General features: G+C 51.3%; 2 protein-coding genes across 5 annotated transcripts; both read right to left on the reverse strand.

The window, feature by feature from the left end:
- Window positions 1-288: 288 nt before the first annotated feature.
- Window positions 289-22910, reverse strand: HOGA1 (4-hydroxy-2-oxoglutarate aldolase 1). Of its 4 annotated transcripts, XR_006777318.2 has the most exons (9): window positions 22413-22909; window positions 10938-11066; window positions 10605-10732; window positions 9974-10108; window positions 9624-9720; window positions 7866-7999; window positions 6318-6508; window positions 6109-6222; window positions 1084-1220 (listed from the first exon to the last, which is right to left on the reverse strand). XR_006777318.2 is itself a non-coding variant. In XM_045784850.2 (7 exons), the coding sequence occupies exons 1-7, from the start codon at window positions 22621-22623 to the stop codon at window positions 1071-1073; spliced, it is 984 nt and encodes a 327-aa protein (XP_045640806.1). In that variant the 5' UTR covers window positions 22624-22906; the 3' UTR covers window positions 289-1070. The 4 variants fall into 4 exon arrangements, 2 of the variants coding, with proteins under 2 accessions (XP_045640806.1, XP_087718958.1); XR_015724765.1 differs by lacking the exon at window positions 6109-6222 and having other exon boundaries at window positions 1085-1220; XM_045784850.2 differs by lacking the exons at window positions 6109-6222; window positions 6318-6508 and having other exon boundaries at window positions 289-1220; window positions 22413-22906.
- On the reverse strand, window positions 17206-22406 carry C6H10orf62 (chromosome 6 C10orf62 homolog). The gene has a single exon (XM_045784878.2). It carries the CDS (start codon window positions 18262-18264, stop codon window positions 17566-17568), a length of 699 nt encoding a protein of 232 aa, XP_045640834.1. The 5' UTR covers window positions 18265-22406; the 3' UTR covers window positions 17206-17565.
- Window positions 22911-23217: the final 307 nt, after the last annotated feature.

Consider the following 23217-nt stretch of genomic DNA (forward strand, 5'->3'; position numbering starts at 1 on the left):
GTTAAACATCTTTGGAGAAAGCAGCCTTTTTGGTGAATGTGCTAAAGTGTTTCTAAATATCTTAGTTGAACCTTTTTCCCTTCTACCTCCCACTCAGAACTTCAACAAGCCCTTCCCCTAGGCCCCCACTGATCTAACACCTAGTTTGCTGTGGGCTGTTACGGCCTCACTCAGAGCTGGGAAAAAGCAGACTTTGAAAGTTAAATTGCCTCTAGGAAGGTTCTTGACATCTCGGCAGGAAACCTAAGACCTACATGGCGGCAAGGTATCACTTTATACGTGGTCACGCTGTTTTCACTTATTCAACTTTATTGCAAGAACAAAGTATTATTTTTAACAATGAAAGCACAGTGCCTAAGGCAAGAGGATGGCCAGGTCTCAGACCAAGTCTCCTTCCCCAGTGTTTCAGACCTAGGTTGGCTAGAAGTCTCCTAGAATGTAACATTTATCCACCAGGTGTCATTATTTACCAACTCTGGCGAGCCCCTAGGCTGGCTCTGTGCTCTCTACGGTTGAGATCAAGGCTAGAGATGAGAATATGAGATGATCAAAATGGATTTAGGAAAGGGCACTGTGTCTGGAATGCAGCTTGAGGGCCTTTCAAAGGCCAATGACGTTTTTCTGATTAGGTTTCCGAACCCACCACTTTCCCTGGAAGGAATCAGATTCTTAGGAATAGCCCTAGCTCCCTGCAGTACTATGCTGGGCTCAAATGTGTACCCCCAAGTCTAAGCGGCCATCCCATCAGTAAAATACATGACCTTACTTGTGCCCAGTTGCCCCCCGTTCTTGCCCTCTGGCTCCTGGTCACGTGTCCCCGGGGCACAGGAAGGCACAGTAGACGGACAAGCAACCCATACTGAAGGTCTCTAGAGGGCCAGAGTTTAGGATACAAATGTCAGCAGTCATGGGGCTGTGAGAATAGGAAATGGGTGTGCATGGCAGAGCCTGGGAGAGGCCACCTGGGGGGCTGAAGTAGGGAAAACTCGTACCCCCATGTGCCTCTTCAGCTGCAGGTAAAAGGCAGGAAGCTGAGATGGGCTCGGGCCAGGCACGTCCTCTCCTTGCCCTCAGAGCCAGCCATTACTGGTGAAATCCATACGCAGCGCTTCCTCATCCTTGGGGCTCAGCTCCTGCAAGGGGGCTCGGCAGGGGCCTCCGTAGTAGCCAAACCAGTCCATGGTCTTCTTCAGTCCGGGGATCCCAAAGCGCCGGGTCACCTGTGAAGCAGGGCCTGTTAGAAGAACCTGAGGAATCCCTGCAATCACATGTCTGGGGCACAGGTCACTTTCAGAAAGTTAGGGTTCCTCCCCGTCTCCCCTGGTAAAGTAACTTTACCAAATCAGTGACACCGCGGTAGATTAGAAATTCAGATCGAGAGACCAGAAGGCAGGTCAGCAGTAGAGAACACGATGCCAACAACTCAGATTAAGGAAGGAAGTCATCTCCTTGGGTTTTAGGAGAAAAATCCATGCCATGGGGGAGAAAAGCGGCATTCAGTCATCAAGCTGGGATGGGAGAAGATAGCAATGCGTGGGTCTGAAGCCCAGTTCCCAGGGACCTAGGGCCAGGGCATAGAAGGCTTGGGAAGCCAGGAAGGGGAAGGGTCCGTGGGAGCCTCAGGCATAGCCCAGACCTCGAGTGGCCCTGCAGGAGAGACCCTGACCCACCCATAGCTCCTCCCTGATCCCAACTCTGAAAAACAGTGCATCAGCTGTCCTGAGAAGTTCCACTGTGTAACCTAATATCACGAACTTACTATATCTGAGCAAGTTTTCTTGTATAAAAAAATAAGATGGCTGGATGACGTGATATCTGCAGTGTTTTCCATTGTAAGGGGGGACCTAAAGCTATTGTCGTAACTTAAAATCATGCATCGGTCTTATAGAAAATGAAGTATCAAGTTTCTTTGCCTTTGGCATAGCAACTGGTTATTTCATGCTGATCAGAAGTGTTAGATGAATCTTTGACTGCCAAAACACTAGGAATGTAGTCATTACTTAATAAAGTTTTATTTGAAGGAAACGTAAAACCTTAGAAGTATGGGCTTCACGAAGGGTAAAATAATAAAAGAGGTTGCTTGGGGTAAAAAAGTTGAGAGCCACTGATGAATGATTGACTCCTATTTACCACTAGTGGCCAGGGAATTTTTTCTTGGAACGAGCGATACTCCATCCCCCTCCTAGGCCTGGCGCCAGCCATGATGTTCTAATAACCTGGGCTTTTCACTCAAAACCTGACTGGGGTGCGAAAGACATGAGGGAGAGGATGGGAACAAGAAGTACCTAGAGAAAAGCCTTCTTCCACCAGAGGTGTGTGGGATCTCTGGGTTGCCCCCTCCTCAGACCCACTGAAATAATTGAATGCTTTGGTGGTAAAGAACACGGAAAGTCCTAAATATAGCCAGGGCAGGAGGCCGGCTGGGTGGGAAGGCAGAGGAAGGACATTGTGTTCGAGCAGGGCAGGGCAATAGGGTGACATCAAACTGCCCCTGGGGGGGCTGAGCCGACAGCCCAGGCAGCAGAAAGGTGTTCCAGGCATTCCTGAGTGTGTGCCCAGAGCTGGCACAGGAGGAAGCTGGATGGCAGGATGGCATGCAGAGAGCTAGCATGGCAGCAAGCATCCTCTGCTCCCCAGGGGACAACCCATGGCTTCATCTGTAAAATGAGGAGATGACAACACCTACCGCGTGTCACAAGAATCAAAGGAGAAAAATACCACTGTAAGACCAGACCCCAAGAGACCTAAAAGCTCCACCTTTTCCTGTCCTGGTGGTATGCTGGTTCTGGAACCTTCTCTCTGCAGGTGGGTGGGCTTCGAGAGCAGAGGTCCCACCCCGGTGGAGTGTCCCTGATGGGGCTCAGCTGAGTGGCCCTCATTGCTGCTGTTCTCGCACCCTGTTAATAGAGCACCCTATCCCAGGAGAACCTTGACGCCCAGGGAGACTCGTGCTGCCTCCTCAGCTGTCCTTTCTCTAAAGCTGAGTTAATCTGCCCCTTTGAGGTAAAGATACAAGCTGTGAGAGAGATCTAGAGTCCACCACTACCCAAACAAAGCATTACTGCTTAGCCTGGGACTATCACCTCAGATGCAAAACTTAAGGGGATGCCAAAAAAAATCAGTCATCAAGGTAAGTAGTATTTAGTGCCATGTCTTCTTTAAAAATCAAAATCGATGCAAACAAATCCACGATTAACCAAGAGACGATGTTCTAAATGAAGACCGATCTGGGGCGCCGGGTGGCTCAGTGGGTTAAGCGTCTGCCTTCTGCTCAGGTCATGATCTCAGGGTCCTGGGATGGAGCCGGGCATCTGGCTCCCCGCTCAGTGGGGAGTTTGCTTCTCCCTCTACCCCTCCCCCCCCCACTCCTGCTCGAGCGCTTGTGCTCTCTCTCTCCCTCAAATAAATAAATTTTAAAAAAAAGATAGGATCCCACAAAACCATGCCCTGTCGTATTGTGGCCTGAGGCAAAAGTAAATGTGTGCCCCTATATCCATGTTCTGTGTGTTTTTTATTGGTTCATTTTTTTCCTAGGAGTAGATGCAGGAAAAAAATTTTTGATGAGGTTGTTTCCATTCAAGCCAGGAAAGTAAAATTATAATAAATTATGTTTTTAATATAGATAAAATATTTTAAACTAAAAGAATGCTGTTTTAATATACCTACTTTTTAATTTTCCAATGTATTTTTTTCAAATAGTTTAATGTTCTCTGGGGGCAAAAATCACCATTTAGAAAAATACTTAGAGGGGTGCCTGGCTGGCTCAGTTGGTAGAGTCCGCAACTTTTTTTTTTTTTTTTAAGATTTTGTTTATTTGACAGAGGGAGAGAGCGCACAAGCGGGCAGAGCCCAGGCAGAGGAAGAGGGAGAAGCAGGCTCCCTGCTGAGCAGGGAACTTGACCTCCGAGCTGAGCAGGGAACCCGATGGGGGGCTGGATCCCAGGATCCTGGGATCAGTGACCTGAGCTGAAGGCAGATTCTTAACCACTTAACTGCCTGAGCCACCCAGGCGCCCTGAGCCTGCAACTCTTGATCTTAAGGTTGGAAAAAGAAAGGAAGGGAGGGGGCGCCTGGGTGGCACAGCGGTTGGGCGTCTGCCTTCGGCTCAGGGCGTGATCCCGGCGTTATGGGATCGAGCCCCACATCAGGCTCCTCAGCTATGAGCCTGCTTCTTCCTCTCCCACTCCCCTGCTGTGTTCCCTCTCTCGCTGGCTGTCTCTGTCTCTGTCTAATAAATAAATAAAATCTTTAAAAAAAAAAAAAAGAAAGGAAGGGAGGAGTGGGGGGAGGGAGGGAAAATACTTAGAGTTTTCACTTCCAGGAAGATGGAATAGATGTACTTTTCCTTATTCCTCCCAACAAATACAGCTAAAAAACCTGGGACAGTATATAAAAACAAACATAAGACTGAAAGGTAGAGAGAAGGAAGACAAACTGGGGACTTCAGGACCCAAGGAACACAGCGGTGAGTTCCCTGGCCTTGACTTGAAGCTTAAGAAGCCAGCAACCCTAAAATGCCAACGGTACAGATAATACAAGCCCCCAACAAAAGCCTGCTCCCTCAAGCCAAGGTCCAGGAAGGAGCGGCCTAGCAAAATGGAAAACTTTAAGACAATCACCACTCTACTCCAGCCAGGCACCCCAGCAAAAACTGTGGCCCGTCCCCTCACCCCCACCCAGGCCAGGAAAGGTTGAATTGGGAGCCAGAACTTTTACCCTGGACTCTGGCAGTGAAGAGTGCCCTTCCCCCTCCACAGTGGATGGTCTCAGCAGGGGCCCGGTGAGGCAAGTCAGAGCTTACACACCACTGCCCACATGGAAGGAGGCCACCCCCACCCCCAGACATATTTGTAATCTCAGTGGAGGCCACGTGGGAAGCAGTAAGGTGGCATTCCTACCCCTTCCAGTCAGGAAGGTGTCAGTGGAGGTCAGGGCAGAGCTGTAATTTAAAAAACGCTCCCCAAAAGAAATCTCCAGGCCCAAATGATCTCACTGGAGAATTCTTAAAAATGTTTAAAGAATATTTAACACGAATTCTATACAGTCTCTTCCAGAAAACAGAAGAGGAGGGAATACTTTCCAGTCAACTGATGAAGCTATTATTATCCTGAGTCCAAAATCAGACAAAGACAGTGCCAAAAAAAAGGCGAAAGCTACATACCAATATCTCCTACGAATATAGACAGAAAAATCTTCAACTAAGGATTAGCAAATGCAACTCAGCAATATTTGAAAAGAGTTCACCTCACGACTAAGTGGGATTTATTCCAGGGAGGCAGGTCTAGTTCAATATCAGAGAACTACCCATGTAAGGGGCGCCTGGGTGGCTCCGTCGGTTAAGCCTCTGCCCTCGGCCCGGATCATGACCCCGGGGTCGTGGGACGAGCCCGAAGCACGTGGATCCCAGAAGCAAAAAAAGAAATGAACCGCCACCTGAGTCTCACACTTCACACAAAGCGCACTCAGTACAGGTCGCAGACTTATAAAACAGAAAACTATATACATTTAAGAAAAAAAATAGGAGAAAATCCTCACAATATAGCGCTAGGAAAAGCCTTCTTCCGCTTGACATTAAAAGCATAAAAAATAAATGAAAATACTGATGTACTGGACTTCATCAAAATTAAAAACTTTTGTTCTGCAAAAGACCTGTTCAGAGAATGACAAGATAAGCTTCAATGGGGAGAAAATAATTGCAAATCGTGTATCTCACAAAGGACTGGTATTTCACAGGTACAAAGAACTTCCAAAACTCAGTGGTAAGAAGAAAAAATCCAGGGCGCCTGGGTGGGTCAGTTGGTTAAGCATCTACCTTTGGCTCAGTTCATGATCCCACGGTCCTGGGATCGAGCCCCACATCAGGCTCCCTCCTCCCTCTGCTGCTCCCCCTGCTTGTGTGTTCTCTCTCTCTCTGACAAGTAAATAAAATAAATTTTTTTTAAAAATCCAATTATAAAATAGGCAAGAGACAGACCCAGACATTTCATGTAAGAAGATATACATAAATACATGTATATACATACATATATAAATATATGAAAAGATGTCCAATAGCATTAGTCATCAGAGAAATACAAGCTAAAACCACAATGAAATGTTACTACACACCTATCAGAATGGCTAAAACCCGGAATAGTCACGATGTCTAAGCTGGAGAGGATGCAGAGAGAATGGGTCGGTCATACATTTACATTGATACAAATGCAGGATGGCACAGGCACTCTGGAAAACAGTTTGGCAGTTTCTTAAAAAACTAAACATGCAACCATCATATGACCCACTAATTATGTATCTATCCCAGAAAAATGAAAACTTACAGTCACGCAAAAACCTGTACATGAATGTTCAGAGCAGCTTTTCGTAGCCCCAAACTGGAAACGACCCAGCTGTCCTTCCACTGGCGAATGTTTCACAAGCTGTGGCACGGCCACGCCGGAAACGCTATTCATCAATAAGAAGAGACAGGCCAGTGCTGCATGCAACAGCTTGGATGAATCGGCACAGAACTCTGCAGAGTGAAAGCCAGCCAGTTTCGAAGGTTTATAGACTTCACGATCCCATTCATTTAGCAGTTGTGAACTGACAGAAGTATAAACATAGTGAACGTATGTGTGGTTGGCAGGAGTTGAGGAGGAGGTAGGGGCAGGAGGTGAGTAGGTGCAGCCACGAAAGCACAACATGAAGGATCCTTCTGGACTGTATCCATGTCCAAATCCTGCTTGTGATATTGTACTTTAATTTTGTAAGATGTTCCCACTGGGGGAAACTGGGGAATGGGTACATGGACTCTCTCTGTTGTCTGCCTTTCTTTCTTTCTTTTTTTTTTTTTTAAGATTTTTATTTATTTATTTGAGAGAGAGAGAGAGAGCACACGCAGGGAGAGTGGCAGAAGCAGACTCCCCACTGAGCAGGGAGCCTGGATTCGGGACTCGATCCCAGGACCCTGGGATCAAGACCTGAGCCGAAGGCAGACACTTAACCAACTGAGCCACCCAAGAGCCCCTGTGTTATTTCTTATGACTTCATCTGAATCTACAGTTATCTCAAAATTATAAGTTTAATTTAAAATACACATATGGGGGAGCCTGGGTGGCTCAGTCATTAAGCGTCTGCCTTCGGCTCAGGGCCTGATCCCAGGGTCCTGGGATCGAGCCCCACATCAGGCTCCCTGCTCCGCTGGGAGCCTGCTTCTTCCTCTCCCACTCCCCCTGCTTATGTTCCCTCTCTCACTGGCTATCTCTCTCTCTGTCAAATAAATAAAATCTTAAAACTAAACTAAACTAAACTAAAATAAAATACACATACAAATGTGTCTATAGGAACACACATTTTCATTCCTGTCTCAGACCCCAGTATGGCTCTGCACAGCACTGCTGGGCTCTTGATACGCATTCCATCTCGGCTCTTCTCCGTGACTTGCCCAATACAGTATGGGGGTACACCGTCTCACTGCAGAACAGATTGTTTAAAGACAAAACTCTTCTGGGAAATCTGGGCTCTGAATACATCCAGCCTTCTAACTCCTCCATCTCTACGTAGGGTCCCAGGATTTCTTAAGTCACCACAATCAGCCAGGATGTTTGTCTCAACGCTTACTCCTGGGTCTAGAGGATTAGAATTTGAACCGGCTCCCTAAATGAATTCCAGTACAACCACGAGGGCTCAACTTTGTCTGAAGTCATGATTTTCTGGAGAGGCACAAGGAGTTCCCACACTGGGATATTCTCTAAAAGGACTTTCTGAAAGGGAAGAGGCAAAGTGGGGACTCCTGTGCCTGCCCTGGCTCCTGCTCCAGTGAGGATGCAGACACCCCCCGCTCCCCCCCCCTCCACACGCGCGCCCTGGGCCATTGGCTGGGAGCTCACCGCAGTGTTTGGCTCAATGAGGCGGTGCTGCAGTTTCTGGGCATCTTCCCATTGCCCCGTGAGGCAGAGTCGCTCCAGCTGGCACACCTGAGCCCCCAGGACATTGGCCAGGGCACACACGCCCCCCACAGCTCCTGCCCCAGAGTAAGATGCAGAACATCAGCCAGAGCCCCTTCTCACCAGCAATCCCAAACCCGGTGCCCCCGCACCTCTTACTCTGGGGAGAGAGGATGTGGATTTCTATGCCACGGCTTGGCCATATCCAAGGCATGCTCTGGGAGTCCAGAGTACAGATTTCCAGAGAGAAAAGCTGCCAGCATATTTGCAGCAGAATCCCACAGGCTGAAGGTCAGGGAACAGAACCTGAAGGCTAACTCAAGGTCAGTTCCTCCCCTGCACCCCCCAACACACCTCCCAGAGTAAAGTCCCACCTGCCAGTTGACACCTCCACGATCCTCTAATAGCCCCCTGACTCATCAGTCCGGGAAGGGGGTGGAGTGGACGGGAAGCCTTTGCTCTTCTGAAATCTTATTCCCCCCAGTGAATTCAGTCTGGGACGGCGCTGGGGGTGGGGGGCAATGGAAAAAGCCCAGGACACAGTCCGGAGACCAGGCATTTCCTCCCACTGGCAGCATGAACTTGCACGAGTCATAGACCTCTCAGTTCTCTTTGTTCTCATCTGGGCAATGAAAATGGGCTGGCTGTGATCTCGGGAGGCCTTGCCACTCTGCCAGCCTGCGATGTGATTCTAAGGCTAGTTAGGGGTGACCCTAAGCACAGCGGCCTCAAGACTGGAGAGTGGGAAATTTGGAATGAGCTAAGATAGCTACCATTTACTGATCCCCCCTCTATGCCAGGCACCGTGCAGACACGCGGCCAAGGCTCTCACATTCTCACGACACCTCCCTGCTTTGCGGAGTAGAAGCTCAGGCCCAGCGAGGCTGAATACCCTGCCCAGCAGTACTCGGTAAGCAGCAGAGCTGAGATTCCAGCTCACATCTCCCCGCCTCCAGGGCCCCTGCTCTTTCCATCTACCCCACCTGCTGCAATGGGTCCCCGCTTCTGCCCTTGCACTTTGGAGACAGTGATGTGGCAGAAGAGAGATGTGCAAGGACCCAGACAGCAAGCCAAAGTCTGTGGAGACCAGAGGAGAGGAACCAGCATTGCCCCTCGGCACTGGACAAGTAATGCAGATCGGGGCTTGCTGGGGCTTCAGCCGAAGGGAGCAGATGCTTCCTCTCATCCCTGCTCCAGGGCTCAAATCCAACCTGAACCCAAGGAGCCTGACCCACAGCAGACAAGCATGGTTGGTTTAATGGTGACATTCCTAGGACCCTGCACTGGGACAGAATCAGGCAGCTGAAGATCCCCAGCCCAGCCCTTAGGTGTTGACAGTTCCTTCTGGCCAGGCACCAGGGTAAAGGGAAAACAGACCCCTGGACCAGAGGAAAGGCCCCAAGGCCTCTATCCTCAGAGAATGATTTACAAGGCAAGATTAGAGGAACTAAATTAGTTAACTATGCCAGGAGCTCAGGACTTAGAACAAACTTCAGGCATCCCTGCTACAGCCCAAGGATTATACATGGCCACCCTCTTCTACCCAAAAAGGTCACTTGTAAGCACCAAATATTCAGACAAGCGAGCAGCGTGCTGGACTTCTGAGGTTTCCAAGCAGGCAGGCTGGCAAAAGGACCCTGCAGACCCAGACCCACCCTGGCTCTCCCACCCACAACAGTGTGAGAGCAGCAGGAGGCCTACCCACGGCATAGCTGGCCAGCAGGAAGCCAGCCGACCCAGCCAACACCTGGAAATCCTGCCTCCTGGTCTTGTGAACCATCAGGCCCATCCTGGTCACCTGCAACAGCAAACCTGTGTGAGAGCTGCGCCCAGGGCTTCAACACCGAGCGAGACGGGGGCTGGGCAAGGGTGCAGGAATGAGCGCCCCGGCTCCAGAGAGCTGCCCCAAAAGTTGGACAAAGCCCCAGAGAGCCCACACAGTGGGAAGAACCCAAACAGCAGCCTAGGACCAAAGCGGGTCCCAGAGCCACCCTGAAGTTGATAGCCTCGGAGAAGAGGAAGGAGCCCCAACCGGGAGCCGCTCCACTCACGTCGCCACCACTGTCCTTGATGCCCACAATGTTTGGGTGCTGGGAGAGCGTGACCACTGCATCCATGGGCAGGTCCAGCCCCGTGTTGGCTGGGACACTGTAGAGCACCACAGGAATTGGGGAGAGATCAGCGACCTGAGGGGGGCAGAGAAGGGGAAGAGGGAGAGGGCAGCTGCCCCAGGCCCGAGGAGCCCGAGACACTGCCCACCACTGCCAGCTCCGGGCCTGGGTCACTGCGGGGCCACCTGCATGGGCCCACCGCCTGCACTAGGAGTCACAGCGCTCTGTTCCTTGCTTGTAAGCAATAATAATAATATTTCATGAATGCTTTCTATGTGCCAGGCTCAGTTCTAAGTCCTCTGTATTTTGGTGGAACTGGGTCCTCACAACTTCCCTGTAAGGAAGATACCATCATTCCTCCCATCTGAGAAGTGAGGAAAACAGCCCCACAGCGCGGTTGGGCCAGTCGCCCAGCGGCATCCCTCCCCAGTCCCACAGCTGCCATTCATGGGAAGTAGGCTCACCCCTCGGCCCCCAGCTTCCCTGATTCTTCTCCCCAGGCAGCCTCCTCTCCTCATCCAGCCTCCTCTCCGTCCCAGGCCCCAAGCCCATGCCCACGCCTCACACCCACCTTGGTGTAGTGGTGAATGAGGGCTGCACTGCTCATACGGCCACGATAGTAGCAAGGGGTCACCACGATGGCGGCGTCAGCCCCAACCTGGGCCATGCTCACAGTCATCTCCACGGTGGCTTGAGTGGCTAGAGGAGGAAAGAGGGAGTCTTCCCTACAGGCCATGGCAGGTGAGAGCAGGATGCAGAAGGGCGGGGCTAGGATCCCAGGGCAAGCAAGGGGTTCAGAAGAGACAGAACCAGTAGACTGAACCAGCTCCAGGGCCAAGGAGCCTGGCTCCCCACTCCCAGCCCCCTCCAAGCACCCCCAAAGCCCAGAGCACTGTGGCCTCACACTCGCAGCCAGAGCCGGCTAGCAGGAGTTTGTCCTTGGACATGGCCTGGCGGACTCGGCTCACCACCTCCAGCCGCTCACTGCTGGTCAGGAAGGGGAACTCGCCATTGGAGCCCTGGACCACGAAGCCTGCAAGACAGGTCCCATCACAGTCAACGCCTTCCCATCCTCTACGAACAACTGCGACCTTGGTGTTACACGCACCCAGGTTCCTGCCTCCCCAACGCCATAGTTTTTCACACGATTCCTTCCCGGCTTTGTCCTAATGCAGGCAGAATGTTTTACCCAGTCATGACGGCAGTGTCCACACCATTTTTCTTTGTGCTAGTGAAATAGCTTAGCTATACCCAAAGGAATCCATAATATAAGCCACAGGTGTGTACCCAGCACACACGGCAACCCTCCCCTGATCACCTCCTTTCCTTCCTCTTCTTTTCTTCTTTCTCCGATTCAGGTGTCATCGTTCCCATTCATGTCTTTATACGTTAAGACATACATATTGACCCATAAAGATATAAGATGGTTTTTTGCTATTTTGAGCTTTATGGAAATGGAATCAAGCTCCTACAAGCTTCTGCGGTTTGCTATTTTCGCTCAAGATAATGTTGTGAGCTTTGTCCATAGCAGTACACAGTTCTGATTCATTCATTGTAATCGCTATAGCATATTCTATTGTGAAGTTAGACTACAATTTAGTTTTCACTCTCCTTTTGGGGACATTTAGAATGTTTCCTTAGTCTTGCTATTACAAATCATGCTGAAACAAACATGTCCCATAAAGTCTTCCGTGCCCACGTCTGAGCTTCTCTACAATTTGCTTGGGGGTAAGTGCTGAGCCACAGCTATGTGCATCTTCACGTGCCAAACGTCTGCCTCAGTAGCCAGTTCGGACCCCGTCAGCTCATGGAAAGGTCTGTTAGTGTTCGTCCATCCAACACTGGGTGTTGTCAGAATCAAGTTTTGCCAATTCTCTGGGTGGAAAGTGACATCTCATTACTTTATTTTGCATCTTCCTGTTTGACCGATCATTTGAGAGGTTTCTAACACCAGGGAAGGTGTCAACCCTTTTATATCGCAGAACTGATGCTCTGTGGCTGGATCTGAAGGGAATGTCAGCAGAACCACTTTCCTTCCTGCTTCTTTCATTTTCTTTCCTCTTCTTCCTCCTCTCCACTCCATTCCATTCCAAAACCATTGTTCTGAAATAGTTGACAAATACAGCTAGGACACAACAAGATTACTAATAAATAGGAGACCACTTGGGAGAAAGGAAAGGAAAGAAAGCTGGGGGGCGATACTGAGCTACAAAATCCCTGCCACGCAGTTGAGAGACGGCCGACAGTCTTTGATGTGGAGCTTCCTGACAGTCAACGCCAAAAGGGAAATGTGATCAGCTGACAGATATGCAGAACTCAAGATAAAAGCAAAGCAGCTGCCCCAGAGACAGAGAATTTCCTGGCATTGGGACCAAGAGAGACTGTTCCAGTGAGTCATCCTTAGGGGACACAGTGTGATGTAGAGTCAACTTTTCACCACAAACCTTTTTCCACGCTGTTCACGACACCATCAGATTCCACGGAGCGGATTGCCAGAATGGCTCACTGGATACTTAGCATTTCCCCCCACACACTTTTTTGCCTTGGTAACATTGCAGGGAGCATCTTGAGGCAAAGAGTTTTTGGCTTGTGTTGCGTGGCCTCCTCGGGATCCATTTCTCCATGTCAGGCCAGGAGCCTCCTTCTGTCTAGTTACAAAAGGTGCCGATGCTTTCCCAGCGGGTCACCCCCATGTGTGAGTCGCCAACCCCAGAGAGGACTGGACCAGCACCTCTACTTAGAGGTCAGGGATTCTGAGATCGAACTTTTGCCACTCCCTCTATGGAAACGCCTCCAAAGACATCCCCCTCCCTCCCCAACCCCAGCTGCCACCACCACCCTGGAAGGGGGCCAGGCCATTGGGACTGCTCCGGCCACTTCTTCAGCCGTGTTCACTCATCCCCAAGTCCCCCTTCATTCTGGTGGCCGGTTCCAGGGGCTCCTCAACAGTAGGACAGCTGGGTCTTGTGCTCTCAGAGGGGAAGCAGGCCCCTGTGCCCAAGACTCCTGGCAGCCTCACCCTTGTCTCAGAGAGGAGCGTGTGACGAAGGCCTGAGGAAGACAGGCCAGGCTGGGGAGGAGGGAATCTCACAGAGTCAGCGAAGCAGTCAGACCCAATGCCCCTCTGGCTTTTGAGCAAGTTACATCATGTCTCTGAGTCCCCATTTCCTTTTCTATGGGATGCCAATAAAAACATTTCATTCCTACCTCATAAGGCTACTTTAAAGTCCCAAACAAGAAAATGCACAAGAAAGCACCTTGGAATCTGTGAATTGGTGCTGCAAAGAGCCCCCTCTCTCTCCGGGGTGGGGTGTCCAGTTCTGGGCGTGATGTGCCCCCCCGCTGTAGAGAGGGGACTAGAGGAGGGGCAGGGCCAGGGTCCCGGATGGGCCAGGGAGCGAAGACAGTGGGTGATGGACGAGCAGTGCGGTGGACTGGTCGGATGTGTAGGCTGTGAACTCAGAGGAGCCTGAGCGTAACTCTCAGCGCAGGCCCTTAGCAGCGATGAGCTCTTGGGCAAATGGCTTCACCAGACCTCAGCTTCCCCACATGAAAAATGCGTACCACATTAGTGCCCTCCTTAAAGAGTTGCGAGACTTAAACGAGATACTATTTATAAAGTGCTTAGATTAGAACCTAGCTGTTAGCTGTAATTACGATGGAGTCCGGAGAAAGTGCTCAAGCCTTACGTCAGGAGGGTGGCAGCTTGCCATCTGAGATGGAGGAGGATGGCTGCTGTGGGAGGGGAGGCTGCTCTCAGGAACCTCTCCTGCCCCCTCCAGCTGCAAGACAAAGCGGCTTATTACAGAAGCTACTCTCCCTGGCCCCACAGTTATGCCCCATGGTTATGTGGCTGCTCTGGGGAGCCAGAGTCGCCTCGGGGAGAGGAATGGGTCTTTGGGGCTGGGGATGCACAGGGAACATGGTGACTGACTCTTACTGTGATGCCCCTTGACCCGTCATCTTTGCCACCTCCCCTGAGAAGTCTTCCTGGGATCCCTACACCAGACATCTATCCTCTGAACTTCCATCTCCTGTTCCTTGTCCTTCCCTGTGGCCTACCCAAAAATATACAGAGGTTCTCAGAACCCTTCCATCTCCCCCACCCCCGCCTGTAGGATTAGGCAACATTTCTCAAACTGGCCCCTGCGGTAAAATGAGGAAATGGGACTGAATGGTCTTCTAAGTCCTCCTGGGCTTTAAGCTTCGGAATCATGTTTCTGGCTGTTCCTCCCACCTTTCGCTCATGTCTAATGGCTCCCCTTCAGCCAAACTGTCAAGGTTCCCCAGACACAGTGTCACTATCCTGCCTCTATACCTTTGCACATGCTGTTCCCTTCTGCCTGGAACACCTCCCTCCCTGAGCTGCAGCCCCGAAAAGCCTTTCCTTCTCCCCCTGGCTTCTTCCCTTCACAGCATTTTGTTCCCCTTGCACAGCACTGGTCCTACTTTGCCCAGAATCATCAAGATCATGGATAACGTCCCCTCATGTTGGCCTCCCCCATGACACCCAGTATGCAGTATGCTGCCCATCGAGGTGTGTGTTGACCATTTGTGGTACAAAAGAAAAATTGTCCCAAACCCTGGCCTGGGGCAGAGCTTTTTTGCTTGATGTAATTGATAACCTCCCTCGGGCAGAAGTGGGCATTCCTGATAAAATGCTCAGGCAAGTTCCTGATGAGCTTCAGTGGAATTAAGCGTTCATCCGGGAAACCAGCCACCCACACAGCTGACTCTCACGCAAGAGTCTAGTGACTGGGAAGCGCTCTTCTTTGTGTCTACTCAAACGATGACTTGACCATTTGCTTTTATAAAAATATCCTTACCAAGAGTTGATACTTGAGTTGGCCACTTAGAAGCCATTTTCCTTGCGGCACAACTGTAATAAAACTTCGACATTTTGAACTACTTTAAAATTTATAGAAAAGTTGCAAGAATAGTACAGGGGATTTCCATACATCCCTCACCCAGCCCCCACCAATGACAATGTCTTACTTTAGCAGAATGATTGGAACCAGAGAATTAACACTGGTACAATACCAACTGCAATCTTTGAATTTTGTCAGTTTGAAACTTTTTTAAAGATTCCAAATTCATCTTTACCCAATCTGAAATTTGATGCAATAAAATTTTAATAAGGGATTTAAGGTCTTCCAGATAAATGCATGCATTTCATGCATTTTTTACAATCACTTTCAGAAGCCACACCTCACCACGCTTGCTTTTTGTCTACTTTGGCAGCCTCCAACTTTTTCTAGAGTGCCCGAATTTTTTCCCATTGATATTTTTGTTACAAAATATTTTATTTTTTACTTGATTAATTATATTTAAAGTAGGCCCCACACCCAATGTGGGGCTTGAACTCATGACCCTGAGATTAAGAGTTACATGCTCCACCAGCTGAGGCAGCCAGGTGCCCCTTTTTTTTTTTTTAAATAATCTCTACACCCAACATGGGGCTCGAACTCACAACCCCAATATCAAGAATTGCATGCTCCACCAACTGAGCCAGCCGGGCACCCTTGTTATGAAGTATTTTTTTTTTAAAGATTTTATTTATTTATTTGACAGAGAGAGACAGCGAGAGAGGGAACACAAGCAGGGGAAGTGGGAGAGGAAGAAGCAGGCTCCTAGTGGAGGAGTCTGATGTGGGGCTCGAACCCAGAACGCTGGGATCACGCCCTGAGCTGAAGGCAGACGCTTAACCACCGTGCCACCCAGGCACCCCTGTTATGAAGTATTTTAAATTTAAAGTGTATATATCTGTATACACACACACACACACACACACACACACACACACACTAGCTTTCAAATAACGTCACTTATTAGTAATTTTAAAATATTTTAAAATATTCAAATACTGGGGCACCTGGCTGGCTCAGTTGGTGGAGCGTGTGACTCCTGGTCTCGGGATTATGAGTTCGAGCCCCATGTTGGGTGTAGAGATTACTTAAAATCTTTAAAATAGATAGATAGATAGATAGATAGATAGATGAATTCAAATACTTCCAATTATGCCCCATAAATTCAATCAACAACATTTAGGGTGTTTGTAGATGTATCCATCTTTTGCAAGGATTCTGGGCACCTTCTCCTGGGAGTGTGAACACTGCTAAGTTCATAACTGATGCCAATGGTACATTCCTGTGTAAAGGAGCCTCTGGGAGTTAGACAGTGCTGTGTAAATGACTTCTTCCAACTTTCACGGGAGAGCCAGCTGCCTCCCTTAACCCCCTTACTGGAAGTCACCCCTTGCCCCAGAAATGGCTTCCTGGGACCCAGGAAGAGGAAGCAGGGAGAGTCCCAGGCTTGAGGGAGGGCACAGAGAGTCAGGACATGTGATAAGAGGACAAGGGTAAGCATGAGCGAGGGAGGCGCCCTGGAGAGCCATTGCATTGGCCTGAGGGGCAGCACACGGCAGGGACTTGGGGTCTGAGCCCTGGAGTCGGGCAGAGCTGCGCTCTGACTCCGACAACACCACTTACTGTCTATGCCCTGTCAGGCAAATTACATCTTGGAGCCTCAGGTGTCTCATCTGCAAAATGGAGATAATGCAATACTGTCTCCATGGGACTGTGCTGTAACACTTAACATAGAACGTGGCAATACTAAAAACTGAAAAGAAAAAAAAAAGGGAGCTGCTGGTTGTACTAGTAATATTACTAATTAGTAGTACTAGCAGCAGCAGCAGCCCCAGCCCCAGCCCCAGCCCCAGCCATAGTATACGGCACAACAGCTCCGAAGGTAGGTGGGGGGAGGCAGTAACGGGGATCCCAGTGGCCCCAGAAAGCAGGTGGGGCAGGGAGAGAGCACTGCAGTGCAGGAGGCCACACGACTTGGAGCAGCAAGAGACAGGGTGAAGATAACACCAAGAGGACGGGAGACACACACCCCACCTTGCCTACTAGCTTTTGAAAGCCTGTCTCTCCCCCCACCTCCTGACACCTGGCTGCTTCCTCCTTCCCTGGCCAACAGCGGGTTGGTGGGTGCTGAGCTCCTGGGAGACGTCCCATCCCCAGAACCCCAGACTTAGGGAAGCCGATTTATGGAGTCTTGAATCAGCCCAGCAAAGAGCCCAGGCCAAGGACCACACGAAGAGGACTATGGGGGCAGAAACCCTCTCCCCGTAACCCCGCCCAGTCCTGAGGCTGGCCACAGAGCCCCCCCCCCCGACTCAAAATGAGGGTATACAAGGCTTTATTGGCTCAGTTCCAGGCATTTGGCGTCAGTCTGGGGCTCTCAGCTCCTCCTGGGATCTGCCTCGCCTATCTTCTCTCGGTGGGTCTTCAGGAGCCCGTGTGTCTCAGCTGCTTCCCTTCCTTCCCCCTCCCCCTCCATCAGGAGCCATTCTCTGTGGCAGACCCTACTCACAGACTCGAAGGGGCCCAGGAGCCCTATGCGGGGCTAAGGAAGAAGGGATTTGGGTGGCAGCCTCTCACCCTGGGCCACATGGGTTGCCCCACAGGAGAGAAAACAGGCCTGCAATTGTGTGCCAGCCCTGTCGGGGGAAGGGGCGTCTCCATCCATGGTTAGGTGGTGGCTTCAAAGGGGTGGTAGGTCTGTTGGCTGCGGTTGGGCAGACTGTGGCTCTGGTGGCTCTGGTGGCTCGGATGACCCTGGTGGCCGTGGTGACCATGGCCATGGAAGGTGTGCGTGTGGTTCATGCCGGCTACCGCGGTTTCTCGCTGAGTGAGGAAATTCCCCTTCAGCTTCAACTCCACCTCCTCAAGGGCCTTCAGCTCCTCCTGGTTGATGTCTTTGGACTCCAGGTGGCCGGAGTTCTGGTAAGTGGTGGCACGCTGCAACATGGAATTAGCCAGTTGCTGTCCCAGGTTGTCAATCTCCTTGGTAGAGGCGGCCACAGCGGCCCACGTGGCCTCATCCGTGGATGAGGATTTTCCAGACTCCCTGTGGGTCTCTTTGGTCACCGAGGAGCCAGACAACCTCTGCTTGCTGGTGAAGGACTCCCGGTGCAGAGCTGTGCCCACTTCCCCTTGCCTGGTGGTGAAGGTCTCCATGCGCACGGTGGTGCTGGCCTCCCCACTGCCGCTCTCAGGGGGAGGGGCGGTGCTGCTGCCGCAGGCGGCCAGCTTCTCTTCGGAAAGGCGGCTAAAGTGAGATTTAATCCAGTTCTCATTCTTTGCTTTGTGACCTTCTGGTGGCTCCTGCTCCTCTCGTGCAGGCGCAGGGGATGTCTTCCTTCTCCTCCTCCTCTGAATCCACAGCATGAGGCCTCCACCTCCGAGTAAGAGGGCAGCCCCCAGCACCACCTTGCATGATGGTTGCTGGATGAGCTCCAAGAAGGCCTCCAGGACCCTAAGCCAGGCAGGCAAAGCTAAGATCACACTGGGAGTCGGGGAGCCTGGATGGTATGGGTCATGCTTGAAAGGGCAGGTTCCCCGAGGCTGTCTGGCAGGCAGGCCCCCAGCTGGACCCTTCCTAGGATGCCCCTCCCACCTCAGCAATGAACCCCATTGTGAGGAAGGTGGCTAGGGGGTGGGGTGGGGAGAGGCCACAGCATCCCTCAAGTCCAACCTGGCAGGCATTTCCTGAGGCCCAAGTCCCATCTCCCACCCTGACAATTGTCCCCAAGGTCAGTGGAAAAGCAGCTCCCCCAATTCTGAGTCCCTTCTGCCTTCTGCTTGTGACCCATTCTGCAACTCAATCCTGCTTCTTTTCCAATCTTTGGTTTCTCTCCCTCTCTATCCGGTGGCCCCCAGGGGGCAGGCGCCGCTGACCATGGCTGAAGGACCCCCTTGGTTGGGCTGGCATCTATTCCAGGCTGCCTGACGTCGGGGTCTCCTTTCATTCAGGGCCTACTCCTGCTGCCAACTTAGCGCATTCCATCCCCATTTGTGGCCCTAACCCTTTTACAGAGCAGGGTCCAGAAGGAAAGGGGCCCAGGAAAGAGCTCATTCTAGAATAACATGAGGTCACAACTGAGAGGAGACAAGCAGTGGGCTAAGGCAGAGCAGATAGGATAGGGGTCTTCACCAGATCCCAGGGGCCATTCCAGGATAGGGGCTGCTACCTCTTGCCTTAGTGATGTACCTGCAAACCCAGAATTTGCCCCCCTCCCCCTGTGCCCTGGTTAAATGGGCACAGTTTAGACAGTGAGCAGGTGGACCACCTGTACCTGTAGGTACAGACAATGGAGAACCTGGCCCACAGTCCCAAATTATATCCAGAGCCCGTCAGGGTAGAAACAGGCCTGGGCCCCTCTATTTTTCTCCCAGAGGCATCTAACACATTTTTTAAAAACACATTTCACTTTTTAAAAGTGAATGCCAAAGTAAATGCCAAAACCGGGTTGTAAATATCGTGATTTTTTAAAAAAATATTTTTATTTAACTTGGGGCGCCTGGGTGGCACAGCGGTTAAGCGTTTACCTTCGGCTCAGGGCGTGATCCCGGCGTTCTGGGATCGAGCCCCCACATCAGGCTCCTCCGCTAGAAGCCTGCTTCTTCCTCTCCCACTCCCCCTGCTTGTGTTCCCTCTCTCGCTGGCTGTCTCTATCTCTGTCAGATAAATAAATAAAATCTTTAAAAAATATATATATTTTTATTTAACAAAGTAATGGTTTTAATATACACAATAATATCTTAGTCTACATACTAAGGGAATAAAATATAAGCTCAAAGTTTTACGGGGAACATCATCCCCCTAGCCCTGCCGAAGTAGCTCTGTGGTTGTCCACTAACCTCATCTGGAAATAACAATCCAAAGTTCATCTTTGAGGTTGTTTGTGGGAGTGAGTTCAGGGCCAAATGGTACCTCTGCAACAATTTTACCCTCCGCTCTCTAGTTATAACTTTCATTTAAAAATGATACCCTTCATACAAATTATCAGTAAAAATTAACAATGCAAAAATAAGAAATAAAGAGAGCTACACAGTTTCAGACAATACCTTCCAGAAGAATCTCTAACTGTTCACTGATTCATCAAGGGAAGTTTCCCACCTCCTCTTTGGAGGACCTTGAACTTATTGCAGGAGGCCCTGGCAATGTGGTATGTGATGGCTTCCTCCTCTGCCCCCTGAGTGTTGGGCAGCAAAGCCAGAGCCGGGGGCCAGGATAGGGCCAGAGAAACATTGCAGAGCAAAAGTTGCTCACGGATCCTTTCGCAGCCATTCTGGCTGTGTCCTGGGAGCAGTGACAGGGCTCTATGGCTCTATCCTTTGTGCCAGAACCTTGGCACACTTGACAGGGCTCTATGGCTCTATCCTTTGGGCCAGAACACTTGAGCTCCTTGGGAGGAATGCGTTATAACCCTGTGGCTCAGTTCCATTCTAAAATGAGGAAATCAGATTGGAGGTTCGGTGATTTCTCCAAGGTCACCATAAATGGCAGAACCAGGATTCTTCCCCAGGCCTTCTCTTTTTTCTTTTTTTTTTTTTTAGATTTTATTTATTTATTTGACAGAGAGAGAGAGAGAGACAGCCAGCGAGAGAGGGAACACAAGCAGGGGGAGTGGGAGAGGAAGAAGCAGGCTCATAGCAGAGGAGCCTGATGTGGGGCTCGATCCTGGAACGCTGGGATCACGCCCTGAGCCGAAGGCAGACGCTTAACAACTGCGCCACCCAGGCGCCCCTTTCCCCAGGCCTTCTAACTCCAATTGCTGAGCTCTTTCTACCCAGCCCACTGCCTCCCTGGTGTGTGGGTAAGAGAGAGATGAGGCGGGAGCAGGGGCCTGTCTGGTTTGCACAGGAGACAGACTAGTGCACACTGTGGCCCGTGGCCTGCCAAATCCACTTCAGCCTGTGCTCCTGGGCACCCCATGCCCTCTGCAGGAGTGGATGAGCAGGGAGGAGGGAAGGAAGGGTCCAGAGAAGAGCCTGGGGGTGTCTGTGGATTTTCTGGGTGGCAGGCTGACACTGGATACAAAGTTCACCCTTCCCACCCCCTGTACCAGGGTGTCCTTGAACCTGGAGGGTGAAGCAGAGTCTTTCTTCCTCTTGATTCAAGGAGCTAGGGACCCCTGGCTGGCTCAGTCAGTGGAGCACACAACTCTTCATCTTGGGGTCATGAGTTCAAACCCCACGCTGGGAGTAGAGATTACGTTAAAAAATTTTTTTTAATAAATAAAAGATTCAAAGAGCTTCTCCCTTTGTTTCAAGAGACGCAGGCCTCCATGCAGACTTCCAGGCCCCAGCGAGCTGAGCCCGAGCAAAGATGTACTTGAGTTTGTGTCACTGCTCACCGTGGGCATCCACAGGTTATTCATGGCACCCTAGGGAACGGTCGCGTCCCCTCGGCCCTGAGGTGTGGATGGGGTTTTCGTCGGGCCAGCAGTCACTGTCACAGCGCCGATGGCACTGTCGTCCTAGTGCTTGTGACCACTGGATCTGTAACTTCTAAGGTACATCGCCCTTTCCTATTCACAGCGCGCTCTCACTTGCCCTCTCGTGGACTTTTCTCCCAGCCATCGTACGATACGGGCACTGTTACTCCCAGGTGTCAGATGGGGAGACTAAGGGTTAGAGAGATTATCTCACAGCTTAAGTCAGTGCCACAGCTGTGATGAGAATCTAGAATCCATGTTCTCAATTGCTCCACTCCCAGAGCTGGTGCCAACCAGACTTTATTTGTTGAAACAGTCTGGGCTAACTCAGCATTTAGTGCGGTGGAGTGAAACCAAGCGTAGCCCTGCAGTCAAACCTGGGTTCAAATCCCAGTTCAGCCACGTATTAGCAATGACCTTGGGCAAGCGACTGTGTCACTCTGAGCCGCAGCTTCCCATCTGTGAAATGTGGCTAGTGAGATTACTGCCTCAGGGCCTTGTCATGGGTGACAGATGAGGGTGGGCCGGGCAGGATGGGAGGAATTGACCACGTCTTCCCTTCATTTACTGTGCCTGTGGCTGTGTTGCATGTTGAGTGTTCAAAGTGTCCGGTCCCTGACCTCAGAGAGGGGAGACCCATGTGTAAAGAGAGAAATGAGTCAGAGGATCCAGAAAAGGAATTAATTCTGCCAAGGGAGGCTTGGCTCAGAAGACAGTGTGCAAACAAGGCTTTTAGGGAGATGAGCCCACTCGCTGGGTTGCCACGTGACACCCCCAGCTGCCTTCACAAGTGCACACTGTTTGGTTGACAAGGACTTTCATACCCATTATCTAGTTTGGTCACCACAATAATGCTGGGCTAAGAAGGCACTCTGGTAGTTTACAACTGGGGAAACTGAGGCAGGTGAGATTCAGTCAAGGTTGCAAGCCAACAAGGAGCTTCCTGACTCTTAACTCCCGAGCAGTGCCCCCTGCTCCTCTCCCATAATAAAATGACCCCTGAGGTACCCAACTGTCTGTGAGCAGCTCACTGGCTGAGGAGATTGGGGTCATTCACATCTCCCCCAACTGCCCCAGAGGACAGGCCCCACTTACCTCGGAATGGAAAGGTACCCAATTTGTGCAGATTCTCCTCCAGTTTCCCATAGTCCACCTCTGCCGTGGCAGTGAAGGGGGTGGTCACAGGGGGGTAGATGCCTGCAATGTCCACCTTCCTCCCCTCCCCTGAGGCCCAGCCCCCCACATTCCTGGACAAACCCCTGCTCAGCCCCTGCCTCACAGAGGACCAGACTCCACGGCCCAGCATCTCTGCAAGAGGCCCGAGGCCCAGCTGGTCTCTGCCCCTGAGTGAGGCTGAGTTTGGACTCCTTCCTACCCTGTTAATGATCAGTGTGTCTGGTTAAAAATTTGCTCCCCCCTGACTGTTGGCGCTGGGGCAGGCCTGGGCTGGGCGTCCCCCGGGTCAGAGGCTAAGCCTGTAGGCCCCATGGCCTCTCTCCCCTTAGGGAGCAGCTGGGCAAATGCCACAAGCGAGCGTCCCTCTAGCCAGGCAGGGGGCGGGTTCCTGGCGTACTGACCCTAAAGGGCTTCTCCAGTGGGGCCCGGGCTCTCTTCCCACAATTCCCAGCCCCAAAACCCACTTCCGCTTGGCCCGCCGCGGTTGGCGGAGCTGATTGGCTGAGCCGGCCCTGCCCTGCGGGAGGGAGGCGTGGTTGGGGAGCAGTTGCCCCCGGAGCCGTGGCTCTGCGCCCGTGCCTCCCAGGCCAGGCTCCTCCTGCGCGGGCGGGCCGCCACGTGACGAGCCTGTGCAGGCCGCACACAGCCCTATGGGCCCGCGGGCGCCGGGATGGGGGGAGGGGCAGGAGGGGTGCCTGGAGCCGCTGACCGATGCTGGGGATTT

Source organism: Ursus americanus, chromosome 6 (assembly GCF_024610735.1).
Source record: "Ursus americanus isolate L20-20 chromosome 6, mUrsAme1.1.p, whole genome shotgun sequence".
NCBI classification, from domain to species: domain Eukaryota; kingdom Metazoa; phylum Chordata; class Mammalia; order Carnivora; family Ursidae; genus Ursus; species Ursus americanus.

What these genes read in the sequence shown, in the direction of transcription:
- C6H10orf62 (XM_045784878.2), bottom strand. Translation starts at nt 18,264, where the DNA reads ATGCTGTGGATTCAGAGGAGGAGGAGAAGGAAGACATCCCCTGCGCCT.
- HOGA1 (XM_045784850.2), bottom strand. Translation starts at nt 22,623, where the DNA reads ATGCTGGGCCGTGGAGTCTGGTCCTCTGTGAGGCAGGGGCTGAGCAGG. An exon ending in AGCCGGCTCTGGCTGCGAGT is followed by an intron (nt 10,733 to 10,937) that starts GTGAGGCCACAG and finishes TTCCTCCTCTAG; the next exon opens with CCACTCAAGCCACCGTGGAG. An exon ending in GCTGGCCAGCTATGCCGTGG is followed by an intron (nt 8,000 to 9,623) that starts GTAGGCCTCCTG and finishes ACTCTGGGGCAG; the next exon opens with GAGCTGTGGGGGGCGTGTGT.